Below are 15,614 nucleotides of genomic sequence, written 5' to 3'. Positions count from 1 at the left end.
TACATGTTAAAAGCTATGCTCAGATGGGTTTCAAACAAACTTCTTGAAAGTGGCTCTTCCAGATTTAAACATTATGTTTTTTCTTTCTCTTATTCAAGTAGTTTTAATAATTGCTTACAGCTATACTATACAAGGCATTTGTAAGCCTTTCTTTCTGCCTGATGACAACATGAGAAACCCATGTCAAAAGTCATCTGGCAATGTGGATTTCGATTTAAGTTTTATAAAGAAGGGCATTTGCTCCTTGGTATGCCTAAGGGAGTTGAGCTTTGATCTCCAGCCCTGAGGAGGCTTGGTGGAAATTGGAGATGACATTGTTGACGGGTTCATCTGTAGCTTTTCTGTTGCCACTAATTAAGCACACACACATGCACGTGTTCTGTTTACCCCCTTGGAGGAGAGGAAGTGAACTTGACTTTGATTTTTGATGGGAAGCTGTGAGCGGGTTCAGGGATACATCAAAGGGGCCTTCCTCGTCTGGTAAAACCAACTCTGACATGAACATTAAAGAGCTCTCCATTCCAAAGCTAGATGCGTTTTGTTTTCCCCATAGAACATGACTTCTCCTTAATGATAAGACAGGGCAAGAGCGGACAGTCACCCCTGACTAGTGCATTCAGGTCTAGAAGGGTTTCCCCCCTTCTTCTTCTTTATAACAGCACATACATACCTTTGTGGTTTCATACTGCTAGTACCTCCAGGATATCTTTTTTTTTTTAATTCTTAAAACCTTTTTCATGTTAATTTTGGATATTTTGAATAACTACAGCCAAAGCTCAAAATAAACTTTTATGCTCCTAAGCCAGTGGCTCTCAATCTGTGGGTCACAGCCCCTTTGTCAAACCTTTATCTCGAAGATATTTACATTTCAATTCATAACAGTAGCATAACAGCAATGAAAGCGATCTTCTGTCAGGGAGTCCCCACGACATGATGAGCGAGCTGTATTAAAGGGTCACAGCGTTAGGAAGGTTGAGAACCACTGTCCTAAGCCCTTAAAGGACAGGTTAGGACCCTGTGTGCGTGGGGAGGGGCAGGTGGTGCTTTGAACCGCGCATGAGAGCGGTCAGTTGGCATGTCTGCTGTGGCCTCACTGGGCACAAGCATTGTCGTAAGCGTCCAAGAGCCGTGAGCACAGAGTCAAAAGTACCACTCACCTAGAATTTATGCTCTGCTCGGTACCCAGCCCGGCAAAGCTGACCTTATATCGTGTTAGGAGATGTTGAAAGCTGTGGAGAGTAAGGTGGTAAAGGGGTGGTGTCAGAGTCGGGGTGCGTTTTAAACAGGATGTGTAGGGAAGGCCTACACCGATAGGCAGCACTTCAGCAAAGATCTGAGGGACCCAAAGAACCTGCCATCGGAAGCAGCAGAAGCAAGAGACAGCTGTGAGGTGGGGGTCGGGAAAGTGGGGGAATGGTTGACAGGTTGGCGAGGCAGGAGTGAGTGAGGGAAACGTGGAAGTTATGGACCGAGCGCAGTGAGCAGATTTCATGGTCTGTGGGAGGTGAGACTGGGCTTTTCTCAGACTGGAATCATGGGAGGGGCCTGAGGGGAGAAGGGCTAGGTCCTCAACAGAACTGTGATGGGTGGGTAGACACCCATAGATCAGATTAGTTAAGTGGCCTTTGACTTGCTTTACCCTGAAGATGGCCACCTTTAGAGGCAGAGTAGAAAGAGAAGTGCTAAGAAGTGTTTGGACTCGGGTATGTCGTAAAGGCAGAGCTGGAGGTTTTCTGCATGGGTCGATGGAGCAAGATTTGAGCAGCTGGACCTTGTGCCCTTCCAAGCCTTGCTTGATGATTGACAGCTCCTGGAGGCCTCTGAGTTATTTCCAAACCGTCACCTTGATCCCAGTTGTGAACTGTGGACAGACACTGGCAGTGGAGAGAAGGAGTAGTTACATGATCTTAGCCATTGTTAATGGGAACAGGCTAATCAACGCACAGGAATGCGCAGTCTTTCTCGGCACCAACGGGACAGTGCACTGTGGCATCACATTCTGTGGGAGGAGCTGAAGTAGGTGTTGGTGCCACCCAACCTCTACTTCAGCTCCAAAAAGAACCAAAAAAAAGAGCAGGAGAGCAGGAGAAATTATAGACAAAAGGAAAAAAGAAAAAGGAAGATCTGGAAGCTTCCAGTAGAAACATCTGAAAGAAAGCTATCAGTAAAATGTGTATTTTTTCCTTGAAGGTGCCCCTGGATTACCCTTGTCTATTTATATTTCTCACAGTTCCAGCAGGAAGATAAAAGACATTTCCGGAGAGAAGCTAACAGACAAATTAACATAACAAAACAAAGATTAAGAGCCCTGTTTAGTAACTGAGAGCTTTAGGGAGAAATGGAGAAGCTTGGTGGCTTGCAAATGGCCTCCCTTTCCTGCACCCTCCCCAGACTCCCCTGCAAACCACAGAATCCACTGTGAGGCAACATGAGGACACAGTTCACTGTGATGGTGGCCCAAGGAAAGAGCCAAAAGAATCCCACTTTGTTTATTTACTGGGCGCTTCATTTCCCACTCCTGCCTGGCTCGTGTGGGGTGGAGGAAATCTTAATCTGACTGAGCTCCTGTGTCAGGAAGAGCAGAGGGCGGCCCGGAAAGCTGTCACGGAGCAGGTGCTGCCCAGGGTGAAGGGGGCAGGAGGTCTGCAACCATGGGAAAGACCATGAGGCCAAGAGACCAGTAAGGCTGATGAGGTAGAGAGAGGAGCAGTGTGTGTGTGTGTGTGTGTGTGTGGAACTTGTCGGCATGGGGTGATTGAGACACCAGATGAGCTGACAGTCAGTTAAAGCATGCTTTTATTTTGTAAAGAATTTGTAAATCTTGAGAACAAGGAGCCATAGGGTACTAGAGCTTTTAATCCCATTATACAAGACAAAGTGTACTCTTTAAAAATGTAAACCCACCAAATATAATTTCTAGTTTCAAAACTCTTGGGACGACAAACAGCTTTTCAAACTCCAGGGACTTGGAATTCTTTCTTCTTGGGAGGAAAAACTGCAGAAATAATCCAGCCCTTTCGAGTTAATGGAATGTTCCTTAGGGATTGAGTGTCAGTTACTAAATGCATATTCTCTTAGGTTGCTTGCAGAGCTGGGGATGGAGCCAGGGCATTGGGCATGCTAGGCAAAGCACTCTACCACGGAGCCACCTCTCCAGCCCCTAGATACACACTCTCTGCAGAACAAAGCATGATATAATAATACAAAATGAACTTTCCCACATGTAGAGTTAAAAGAAAAGCTTACTGTATACTTGGGAACTGGTCAACTTTTTTAGTAAAAATTTGAGTCTGTGACAAGCAAAATTTTAAATTCTAAGCACCAATGACTTTCCCCAAAACAGGACCCTTGTTCTCTTCCCAGCCTTTGTCTAGATCAGCCTGGCCTTAGGGTAGGTGTAGTCACAACTATAGCTGTTGCCTGCAGCAAAAGACTCTATTCCAGCCCTCGTCTCCATCCTAGCCTTTAAGAGTCCAGGGTTGTTTCCAGGAGCCTCCAACATTGATCTACTCAAAAGGAGGCCACACCCCCAGGTGTCTCATGGATGCAGTGCTTCTGTGCCCATATAAGACCTACATTTCACAAATGTGCCCACAGAGTGGAAGATAGGCTTGCATGAGAGTTCATAAGGAACCTGCTTTCTTTATAGTGTGTGATATCTGATCCTCTTGCTGAGATGAAACCCTGATGTATAGAAGAAATTCTGGGAACTATAGATTATTGTGCAAACATTCTAAAGAAGCGCGATACAGTCTGCTTCTGTTTGGAGTATACTCACCTATCCATCTTGGGTTGTTGTTTGTTTGTTTGTTTGTTTTGTTAATGCTGCTTTATTTTGGTGCTATTTTATATGTATTTATTTCCTTAATTATTCCTGATATGTTAGTTTATGCCCGAAGTTGGTTAGAGCAGCCTTATGACAGTTTTTGTTTGCCCGTTTTCATCTTTAAAGGTATGGAAACCTGACAGGCCCAAACTGTGAAGACGATGGAAGCCAAAGTTCACCCGAGTCCAAGGCCGTGATCCGGAAGTGAGTGTGTCTTCCTTCTCATTGGCACCGTTACTAACTCTCAGTCAGGACAGTGTCTTGGCCAAGCTCAAGCTTGGTACGTGAGCGTGGCGGTGTGTGCCTGCAATCCCAGCACTTGCGAAACCAAGGCAGCAGAAGCGTGAGTGTGAGGCCAGCCTGTCTCAAACAAAACCAAAGTAGTTTAGCAGACTGTTTCACTCGTTTGGATGGGTGCTGCTGTGCCGTCTTGATCCCCCATAGTACCATGGCTAGGGCTGAAGAGAGGGCTCACTTGTTACTTTTTTTGCAGAGGACTGAGGTTCAGTTTCTAGCACACACCTGGTGGCTCACAACCATCAGTAACTCTAGTACCAGGGGATCTGATTCCCTCTTTGGACTTCTGAGAGCACCAGGTATACACGTGGTACACAGAGAACACATTCATACAAATAAAATAAATATATCTAAAAAGTGATCTAATGGTACTCACCGCCCCCCCCCCCCACACACACACAGTAACGCTGTGTGTATCTCCAGCTTACCAGGCGATATTTGAAGGGATATAAGATAAACAGAACACGTGGCCAGCAGTAACTTGTCTTGGCTGTTGCAGAGTTTGTGTGTTAGCAGGAGACAAAGAATAAACACAAGAGTGAAGTATGTAGCAAAGAAGTGTCTGGGCTCCATGGAGCATGGCTTTATACGGGGTGAGAGAAAGAGGCTATCTGATCTGGTGACAGTGGAACGAACACAGTGGTATGAGGTGTGAGCCAAGCAATGTGACATCCAGGCAGAGAGGATATGGAAGAGGCTGGGAAGATGGGATAGCAGGAAGACACAGGGAATAGTGTGGCGCATGCTCAGGATGAAACTCAGGATGCGTTGGAGGTGCGAACAAAGCCAGGATGTGAGGGACTCCGGGCGGTACATTGATACTGATGCTGAGGGACCTGGGGTGGTACATTGATACTGATGCTGAGGGACCTGGGGTGGTACATTGATACTGATGCTGAGGGACCTGGGGTGGTACATGGATACTGATGCTGAGGGAAGAAGGAAGCAAGCATGGCCACCTAGGTTACCAAGCTGTGTGCAAGCCACTGAGTACAACACAGCACAGCACAGCAGCCTAGGTTACCAGGTTGGCTGTGGTTAGCATGGGGACGGAGGCCAGGGTGCAGTAGGAAGCCTGGTTAGCACCTTTACAAGGGTCCAGGCAAGGGGTGATGGGAGTCTGGATGCAAGCAAGGACTAGGGGTGCTCTGCCTATGCAGATACTGAAACAGATAGCTTATCTGGAAGACCAAGAGTGGGGTTAGGACACCTCCAAGGGCTGTACTAGAACCCCGGCTCTCTGAGTCAGGACTGGGAGTAGGGATCAAGTTTGATGGGCGTGTGTGTGTCAGCAAGTGAGTCTTAGATGTTAATGTTGAGGTAATCAATGAGTCTGGTCTCAATCAACTTTCTGGATGGTGGTGTTCTCTTGGGTCGCCTGGGTGTATTTAAAGCCACACTACTGCCTTTGCTTTCCTGGGACTAAGGGGGAGACAGAGAGGAGTAAGGTCCAAAGACTGGGCCTATTCCCTTCCTTGTTTTGAGTTCCTGAAGTTGAAGTTCTGGTGAGGGAGACTAGAACAGCTGTCAGGGTGAGCACAGTGTATGCCAGAAGACGTGTAAAGCGGAGTTCCACATGGGCTACCCAGTGTCCAGTGCTGCCATGTATCAAGTGAAGAGGACTCTGAGAGGTGACTTCCTGCCCAGCAGTCCTGGGAGTTCCAGTGATGAGGCCAAGTGGTTTTAGTGGATGGAGGTGTGGTAGATGGAGAGACGGGGGATTCAGATCTCATAGTACGCCATTGGGGGTGCGGTGGGGGTGGGTCAGGAAGGCTTTTTGGTTTATGTACCAGGTATGGTCTGTTTTAATGGGCAATTGTTTCCATTGAAGAGAATGATCTAGAAGATACTGAAGAAATAGCCATAGTGTGGAGATAGAGGCCACTGTGGGGCTGTGTTCTGGAACAGATTGGATGAGTATTCTGAGATCCAAAAATAATCTCTAGTGTCAAATACTCATTTGGGGCCAAGAATGAGAGAGTGGGAACATACTTGGACTTCTCTGTTTAGTTTTTAACTCTCCAAAAGATTTCCTGATGATTTGCCAGCCTTAGAGACCATAGGTGTGGGAGTAAAAGATTCCTTTTTTTTCTTAATAATTTTATTACAGAAATATTTAATATACATATTAAAAAGTCAAGGACAAAGTATGGTACAAGAAAACCATTACATTGTCACTTCAGGAGATGGTCTCTGGGAGGAGTGACATTTGAAAGACAGTCAAGCCTTGGACAGTGGAACTGGCCAGGCAGAGGGACCAGCAGAGCCAGGTCAAGGAAATTCAGTATATGTGGAATTTTGAAAAGCATCAGAGTTGTTGGAGCTACTTCATGGTGTCGCATGTGAGTAAGGAGCGTCTGTGGTGCTGAAGCTAAGGTTAAGCTGAGATTACACGGCAGACGACTTCAATCATCCACCTAAGGTTTGGATTTCCCCTAGTGAGCTGCGGGCCAGCAGCTATCAAGGTTTGTGTAGACAGAGAACAATTTTAGGATAGATGATCAGGATGGGGATACCTATGGCTCAGCATCCTTGAAGCTCTTTAGAAATGAAGACAATCTGCTTCTAGGCCAGTGATTCTCAATCTGTGGGTCACCACCCCTTTGGGGTCACGTATCAGATATCCTGGATATCAGATATTACATTAAATTCATAGCAGTAGCAACATTACAGTTACAAAGCAACAAAATAATTTTATGTGGGTGTCACCACAACATATGGAACTTGATTAAAGGGTCAGAGCACCAGGGAGGTTGAGAACCACTAGTATAGCTTGACCTAATGGACTGGACTCCGAAGCTTCAGGTCCTTGAGTGAGCCCTGAGCACTTTAGGGTTAGGAAATCACAAGATTAGAGTGTTTAAAATTGTTTTTGCTCATCCATGATAAGTCACTAGAATATGATTTTTGTACTGGTGGGAGTTTGTGAATATCCTGAAGAGAGAGCACAGGACTCCAGTGACTGGCGTGGCTGAGTACCGAGCTGTGAGTGGACTCGGCGCGAAGCACATTGCCATCCACACTTGTGGGAAGGCAATTAGTCTGGAAGTTTACCATTTGCTTAGTCACAGGAAGAGCCAGGAGGAGTACAGCCTGAGACGTACCCGAGCCTTTCTGCTTCCCAGAGGGTGTCCTTAGACTAAGTAGGTTTGGGGGAAGTAGCAGTTGGGAACATTGATTGTACCAAGCCATGTTCATTATTTTAAAGTCCCACTGAAATTAATTGTACACTCAGGGCACTAGTGTGGGTGAAACTCCAGGCTAAGCTGTTTTAAAGGGCTTTGGAGTTTTAAGCGCATGAGACCTTAACAAAGAGCTTCACACATTACTCCCCTGAGGGGTCCATCATCTGGGGACAATAGTCCTTTCCCAAAGCCTTGCGGTGACTGCAGTGACTCGGTGGAAAGTTCTTGACCCCTTTGCTCAAGCTGAGTTGCCTTTTTAAAAGAATTGTGTCCGATGAGCGCATAGCACTTTATTTTATAATAGGTCGCTCTGTCCCCCCAGACTCTGGAATGTTAAAACCCTGTCTCTTGGTGACCTCTTTCTTTCTTCCACTCCCCTTTCTTCCAGTTTTTTCTCCTTTTATTAATTTGTATCCCATGTTCCCATTACCATCTTATGCTGTTTTTTCTGTTGACTGTCCTTCTGACAGAGTCCCTCTCTACTTGACCTCCCTTGTTTTCCTGAGAAGGAACCAAGAGAGGACCCCCCACCCCAATCTGTATGTAACACTGCAGCCCCTCACCCCCCAACCTGTATGTAACACTACAGACTCTCACCCCCCAGGCTGTAACACTGGAGCCCCCTCACCCCCCCCCAGTCTGTATGTAACACTGCAGACCCACATTCCCCAATCTGTTTGTAACACTGCGGACCCTCAGGCACCCATACCTCTGGCCCCAGCACAGGGCAGTGAGTATCGCCTTCCTCTTGCCTATGGCTACACAGAAGGCATGGTTTTGTGGCACTGCTCTCACAGGGTGACTTTGTCTCCCAGAAGACATTGACTAGCATTTGGAGACACTGGTTGTGCCTAAGTTGGGTGTGTGCCACTGGCATCTAGTAGCCCGAGGACAAGGATGACAGTAGACATCCCACAATGCACAGGACAAGGCTGGTGCCTCCCATTTGGTGCTATGACATTAAATAGCACAGTGCCTTGGTAGGAAACCCTGCCCGCTGCACAGACTTTGTGCACCTCTAAGCAGGCTCCTTTGAAGGGTGTCCACCTGCGTTCCTTCTCATAATCAGGTGAGTTAAATCCTGCGGAGGTCCAGGCAGCCACATGGAAGGTGAGACGCCCAGCTCCTGTGCCCCACTCTGCCCCTTACCAGCCAAAATGGCCTCTGTGTAGTCACTTTATGTCTCTTGGTTTCAGGGTTTTCATTTGAAAACTGAGCTCTTTGGAGCACACAACCTCCGAGTTCTTTTCAATTCAGTGATAGCTGATACAAGTGTGTTTAGTTTTCCAAAAACAAAAACCAGAAATGTGGTCTTAAGTACTATCCTGGGCTTTTGAGAAATTTCCCTGGCTGTGTTTTCCTCTGAGAAAGCATATGTAACAGACTGAATCAAACTGCCAGAAAAAGGAGTCGGGCTCTGATTTGCTTATTGTTCAGTCATGACGTCACAGCTGTTTCCTGCCGTCATAAATAAATAAAGAGAGAAGAGACACTGTGCCTCGGGGGACTACAAGGAGTGGCAAATGCCACCGGTTTCCTTTGCTGTGCATCTGTTCTCTTGTGATTTCAGGTGGGCAGCACGATACAGGAATCTAGTGACACCCACCTTCAGTTTGTGGACCTGCTGGGAACTGGGAGCAGGGACTGGGAGTCACTATTGGATTTACCCATGAACCCCAAAGTGCCCAAAACGGTTTGATTTTTCAGTTTTTTTTTTTTTTGTTGTTGTTGTAAACTGTAGCAGGATCCATATACTTTATATAAGCTTACACGTACCAAGTTGCCAGTCATTTCTGATATTTTAAAATGACGTAATCAAGCTAACAAAGGACTATAAAGATGGAAAATATGGAAATACAGATGAAACGTGGTTTCTGGAGTCTTGAACCTGAACTGCTTGGTGTTCTTTATGTGTTAAAAAACCAAGCTATCAGGTTGCTCAGGGCATTCCCGCAGTATCCAGACAGTGTCAGCTGGCTCAACAGAGTGTCTCAAGTTGCCAAGAATTTTGTATCCACGGCTTCCAGCTTTTAAGACTGTTGCCACACAGTGACTTCTGGTGTTAGGACTAGAGCCACATAGAGAATGAGCTGTGCCGTGTTCCCCAACCCCTCACCCCTACCCCGGACTCCTAGACATGACTATTATTTGGGAATCAGGAAACCCACTTCCTGTTATGGACGAAAACAAGCCAGCTCCCATTCATCTCACCTGTGCCCTCTTCATCCTTCCGCCAGCATTTTATATGATAAAGCGCTGGGTTTTCCAGTACCAGAACTTGAACCAGAAAGGAAGAAGAAACTTTTCCTAGGACAAATTTATTGTAGCCATTGACCTTGGAAGTGAACAGATGCAGGGAAGGGGCGGTAACCACCCACCTGTCACACATGGTTTCTTTGAAATGTATGAGAGTTCTGGGGTGGGGGGTGGAGTCTGGGTGGAGGAGGTAGGGTGTATAACTTTATTTAAAGAGATTAACTCCCCCCCCCAACCAGGCAATATACTTTATTACTCTCCTTTAATCAGTATTCTTTAATGTAGAAATAGCTTCTGTTTCTTTTTCTTTAATTGAGTCCCATCCCTCCCTTTCTGGAATGCCAGGTCTGTTTTCTGAAGCCCTTTACTATCACCATGCTTCAGATGGTTGAAACTGTCTTTATTTTCCTTTCCCCATGAGCAGAAGATACAATGTCGTTCTTGTAATCTTTCTAATAGACTGGGGGTGCTGACCCCAGGGCTCTGGCTGGTAAGAGAGCCAGTAGAAAGTATTAACCCAAGATGTCAGGCATCTTTAAAGAAAAGCTGAGGCCCGGAGTTATTAGTGCCTGGGGATAGTACAGCGAAAGTATTTGAAAACTCTCCCTGGAATGTTTGCAATCAGTAGTCATTCCAGAAAACCCAGATGCCCTAAGAAGGCAATTGAATTTGAGTGATTGTAAGGAAAATGGGGAAAAGAAGAGAGAATTGAGGTGGGGAACCCGTCAAAAATGAGACATAAAGCTGAGCATGGTGGTGCACGCCTCTAATCCCAGCACTCGGAGGACAGAGGCAGGCAGATGTCTGAGTTCAAGGCCAGCCTTGTCTACAGAGTGAGTTTTGGGACAACCAGAGCTATACAGAGAAACCTTGTCTCAAAAACCAAACCAAACCAAACCAAAAACAAGATATAACACATGAGGCTCAGGCATGGAGGTGCATACCTGTAATGTCAGCACACTTAAGTCTGAGTCCAGCCTCGGACACAGAGTCAGTCTCAGTCTCAACCAAACCCAGATGCATCAACAGAAGAGTGCGGTTAGCAATGCCACCACGGTTAGAAGAGCTAAAGGTTACAATGTGAGAGAAATATGTATTTATCCTTTAAGTAAATAGAAGAAATAGATGTGTCACATTAAAGAGAAAGCCATTGTCTTTTAAATGTCTATACAGGGCACAAAAAGAAAAGGAAAACTATAGTTTTAAAAAAATGGTTTCTTCTTGTGAGATGCAATGGAATCCCCAGAGAGGAAACTGGTGCGCTGACAGAGAAGAGTCAGTCAGTGACTTAAGCTGGATTTAAAGCAGTTTTCTTTAAAAAGAGAAAACTCAAAGATGACGGTATCTTATTTTTAAGATTTATTGTTTGTTTGTGTGTGGGTGCCTTGCCTGCATGTTGTCTGTGCACCATGTGTGTGAAATGCTATAAGAGGTCAGAAGGGTGTCAGATCCCCCAGAGCCACATTTACAGGCATTTGTGAGCCTCCATTCAGGTTCTGGGAATCGAACCTGGGACCTCTGTAAGAATTTTTAATGAGCCGGCTTTCCAGACCCATGACGGTATTTTCTACCTGTTGGAAACAGTTTAACAGACGTCCTAACCAGTTATGTTCCTGTGGATTCTTATCTCAGTAGAAGACAGCGGTTTTCCCCTTGTGTCTCTAGCCCCCCCCCCCCACCTTTGCTGCCTGTCTGTGGTGATCTTGCTTCAGGGTGCACTTTTAGTTATTGTGTATTTTCTTTTGCCCGCACAAATGTGTCTAGATCCTGCCATCACTCAATAGGTCCATCAATGGAAGGTTAATCAAACTTGTGTGCTTTGACCAAGATCAGGCAGTTAATTCAGGGCCAAGTGTGTACAGTCAAGTTCAGCCGGGCATCACACAGAGGTCTTTGGTTCTCAGGCCTGCCATTTAGGGCCACACGTGGGGTTTGCTAGCAATAAGAGCACATCAGTACCCCCAAACCCAGACCAGTGGGGTCCTCAAATAGCTCTTGTGAAATGTGAAAATCTGACTTGGTTCCCTCGGGAGGAAATGGTTTGAAGGATCTGAGGAAAGCTGAAGGAAGACCAAGTCAGTCCCATCAAAGGAGGGCTTGCTTCCTGTCCTTGGTACCTGGTAGCACCTGACACCTCCGAGGGAATCGCCATCCAGGGTGAAACTTCGGCAGGTTGTAAGTAGAAGCCCCCTGTTTATAATGCACAAACTCCTTCTTCAGACCTGGGAATTGGGGAGGGAGTTAGTGAGGTCCTGAAATTAGAATTTTGATGAATGGCTGATTCACTTTTCTAATAATAGTTAGAAGTTATTGATTGCTGAGTGAGAACAATGCACTGTGTGTGCTTTAAAATTCTCCTAATGACCTTCTATGTTGTTCCATCTACCAGAGAGTAGGATGGGTGGTGGGAGAACTTGTCCAGGGTCATGCAATGGATGAGACAGTGCTCGGAGTTAGCCAAGGCCATGCTCTTACAGCCTGGATCCTTCCATTCTTCCCCCGTGATAAGAATGAAAATATTTCACATAAGTGTGGAAATGAAAGACAGATGTGTGAGTAACCTTGACTCCGGGTTAATAGGGTCCAGGCGCAGCTCATCCTGCCCCTGCCATAGACAGCTTTTGTCTCTGTGTACCTTCCTCTGCCTGGCTCTCCTTGAGGTGGTTTTTAACTCCCTCCCCACCTCCCTTGCCTCCTTGTGCTTCCATCTTGATTTTGGCTTTCTTTCCATTTATTTCCGCTGGCCCTATCCCAGCCCCTCCTTCCATCCCACCCTGATGTTTTAATCCTAATTTACCACAAACACCACAGTGTGACAAAGGAAAGTCACGGAAGCTGAGCAGATGACCCTGACAAGTCCAGATAGTACTGTGTCCCTTTTTCTGGGAAGAGGGGAGAAGAAAAGAAGAGAAACTTTGTCACACTCTTTGTTCTTTCTCATCAAGGAAAGCATCTTGCCGATAGCCTCTGCCTGGCACGGTTCCCTAAGACTCAGGAAAAGCATTCTGTGACTTGGAGAACAAGGTGGAGGGCCCAGCTCTGTCAGGGTCAAGGTTGACAGCATGCATTACAGCCCACCAGCATGGCTTAGCAGGAGCACAGCCATGTTCCCCAGACATTCGTGTTCCCCAGACAAGTGCAGTGCTCTTAGACTGCGTTTTCTCCCCCTTTGCGCCAGGATGTAATCGAGTTTGTAGAGAATGTCCTAGAATAAGGAAACATTCTGCTATTTTTTCCAAAAGTTTCTGTGTGTTATCTTCTGGCAATGATTAAATATGAGCTATCATCTCAAATAGGCTCTAGGGCAGGGAAAACATACCTCTAAGTAGACGGAATTATTCTTTTTGTGTAGTGGTAGTCTTATTTCTGGCTTGGTAGCTATACATTAAGGGAGAGATGCTATGCCCCCAAACCACTGCATTAAACTTATTTATTCTAAAGTGTATAGCCACCATTGGAATTTTAGGATAATCTGATATACCTACTCATAGTCTCCAGGTTTGTCACATCTGTGTTTGGAGGGCAGCTGCTACTTTGATGGCCTGTCAGTCCTCTCACTATACTCTACAAGCCCAAAGGCCTACATGTCGCTGGGAAGTGTGGAAAATTTTCCTGTGCTTGCCCCTTTAGCAAGGCACCCTGCTAACCAGGTGTTACCAAGTACAACCTGTGCCAGCCAAACAGTCAGTGGGCATAGTATGTGTCATCTAAGTTTAGCATGTATCACCTGGGCATAGCTTGTGTCACCTGGGCATAGCATGTGTCACCTGGGCATAGCATGTGTCACCTGGGCATAGCATGTGTCACCTGGGCATAGCACGTATCATCTGGGCATAGCTTGTGTCACCTGGGCATAGCACGTGTCATCTGGGCATAGCACGTGTCACCTGGGCATAGCATGTGTCACCTGGGCATAGCAAGTGTCACCTGGGCATAGCAAGTGTCACTGCGATGTGCTCACCCCCTCTTTCTGTACTTTCATTAAGCACTTCTCAAGCCTCCTCAGTGTTTGGCTGTCTTACCTCGAGACCCTTGCTTCAGTGCTGCTCCAGTTTCCATGCTACCGATTCCGATTCCTTCTTATCCTTAAGATCTCAGCTCCTAGGGAGACCCCTCCTGAAGCTTTGACCAGGTTCCCTGTGAAGGACAGTACTTCTGTGGGTCCCTGAACCCTTTGTTGTGACATTTCCCACATAATTAGTGAGTGGGTATGGAAAACAAAGAGTACTCAGTAATGCGAGTTTGGTTACATAGATTTTCCCTGAGGTCTCTCCTGGAAGGAAGAGCCTCAGACGTGACCTTAGCAGGCTGCACACGTGGGCCCGTGACCACAGATTTCTTTCCCATAGGCTTTTGCAGCAGGAGGGAAGGCGATTCTTGCTAAGAATGCCCGAGGGAGAAAGCTGTACGCTGGTAATCCCCTCTGCCTTCAGGCATGACTCCTGGAGCTGCCACCCATCTGGCATGTCGGTCAGACTTACGCTTCCATTTAGGACAGAGGAGTGACCATCAAAGAGTTACTTTGGATAAGAAAGCTGTACATCGGCGTTTCTCCTTAATGCAGACTGCTGTATAATCTTACTAATCTTTCCATCTGGTTTTTTGTATTCCTCCAGTCTACATATACTTCCTGTCTTCTTGTTAATACTCTAGTTTGATATCTTTGAATTGCTTTGCCTTAGTGTGACCTTTAGTGTGTATGTGCAGGTTGGTGTGTGCATACATGCTCCTGCCCACATGTGCAGCATTTGTTCAAAGCTGTGACCTTCTTCCAGCAGGTGTGGGGTCACAAATGTTGAGGCACAATTTGTCTCCGTGATTGGTGGCAAATTCTTTGAGTTGATTTCACCAAGCCACCTTCACAGCCCCTTCCTTCTGTGACCCTTGGTAGGTCATTGTAAGCATATTACCAATTTTGAGTTTCTTGATGTGTCTCAGAAGGTCCCATTGACATTATGTCATTTGAAATCACCACCGGTCAGTGTTGGATAGATGCAGGCAGGTGTTTCCTGTCCCTTCTCCGGGTAGGGGTCAGTGGGACCATGTGAACAAACTCTCCAAGTTGTCAGATGGTGAGAAGTTGGGGTTTCCCTTCTCCCAGCCCCTTCTTGTTCTGTGCACAGGGGCAGGTGATTTCCCCAGTGGGATAGGCTCCTTTGCCTGCACTTTTGTAACTGCATCCAGTATCTCCCTTCCTGGTAAGGTTCCTTAATTCTCCCATTCAGTCCTGGAGAGGAGCAGAGCCAAGGCCAGGAAGATGGAAAAGCTGCTGTTCCCTTTCCTCTGTCATATTTGCGATGTCGCTTTCCTTCTTGGAATCTTAACAGCCCGGCATTTGTATCTACTGCTTGTTCTATTGAGAAGGGAGAGTTTCTTCCCAGGCCTGGCAAACATAAGGCTACTGTGAACTTCGGGCAAGGGTCCAGGCCTTTCCAGAAACCCTCCGTTCCTGGCAAGCTGAGGAGTTCTGCTGGACAGAGGGCAAGGGTCTGCTCCTTTGCTTAGACTGTCTCTGTTTTTCTCTTCTCTGATTTCTTCCTTCTCCCTATTTATTCTGAGTGTGTGTGTGTGTGTGTGTGTGTGTGTGTGTGTGTGTGTGTGTGTGTGTGAGAGAAAATGCTTTTTCTGTCTAAGATTGCAATGAATTCTCAAAACCTCCGTAGGCTTAGCCATGGGAGGTCACAGTTAGAGCAGATATGATGGGAAAGTCCCTCACCAGAGTGAGTTAAAAGTATTAGGTTAAGGACAGAATGGGCTGATTCGAACCATGGTCTCTCCAGCCTTTCTGGGCTCCTTCTGAAGCTGTGACTTTTCTTGGACACAGACTGCTTGAGTGCTTTGGGGAGCTGCTCATCATGTGCACAGATATAGACCAAGGCACACATTTTATAATTGTTGACAATCACAAGAACCTGGAAGTTATTTCCCTCCCCTCCCCTCCTCATTGTGTGTGTGCGCGCGCACACGTGTCCTTTATTTTAAGAATTATAAAAGTGTTCCTTTGCAAGAATCTAGTTTATATATTTAAATGCAGGTTTTCTGTGTTCTGG

At 46.3% G+C, this 15,614-nt stretch overlaps 1 protein-coding gene across 7 annotated transcripts in view; it reads left to right on the top strand.

Annotated features, from left to right (window-relative positions):
- Positions 1-15,614, top strand: part of Rgl1 (ral guanine nucleotide dissociation stimulator,-like 1) — a 249,547-nt gene that overhangs the window by 190,681 nt on the left and 43,252 nt on the right. For all 7 annotated transcript variants that reach the window (NM_001346119.1, NM_001346118.1, NM_001346117.1 and 4 more), the window contains one exon: positions 3,953-4,030. In NM_001346119.1, the coding sequence (NP_001333048.1) occupies positions 3,953-4,030 (78 nt within the window). The remainder of the gene's footprint in view (positions 1-3,952; positions 4,031-15,614) is intronic.

The sequence above is a fragment of the Mus musculus genome, chromosome 1 (assembly GCF_000001635.26).
Source record: "Mus musculus strain C57BL/6J chromosome 1, GRCm38.p6 C57BL/6J".
Classification (NCBI taxonomy): Eukaryota; Metazoa; Chordata; class Mammalia; order Rodentia; family Muridae; genus Mus; species Mus musculus.
The sequence above is the reverse complement of the archived record's forward strand: the minus strand, read 5'-3'. Positions and strand labels throughout refer to the sequence as shown.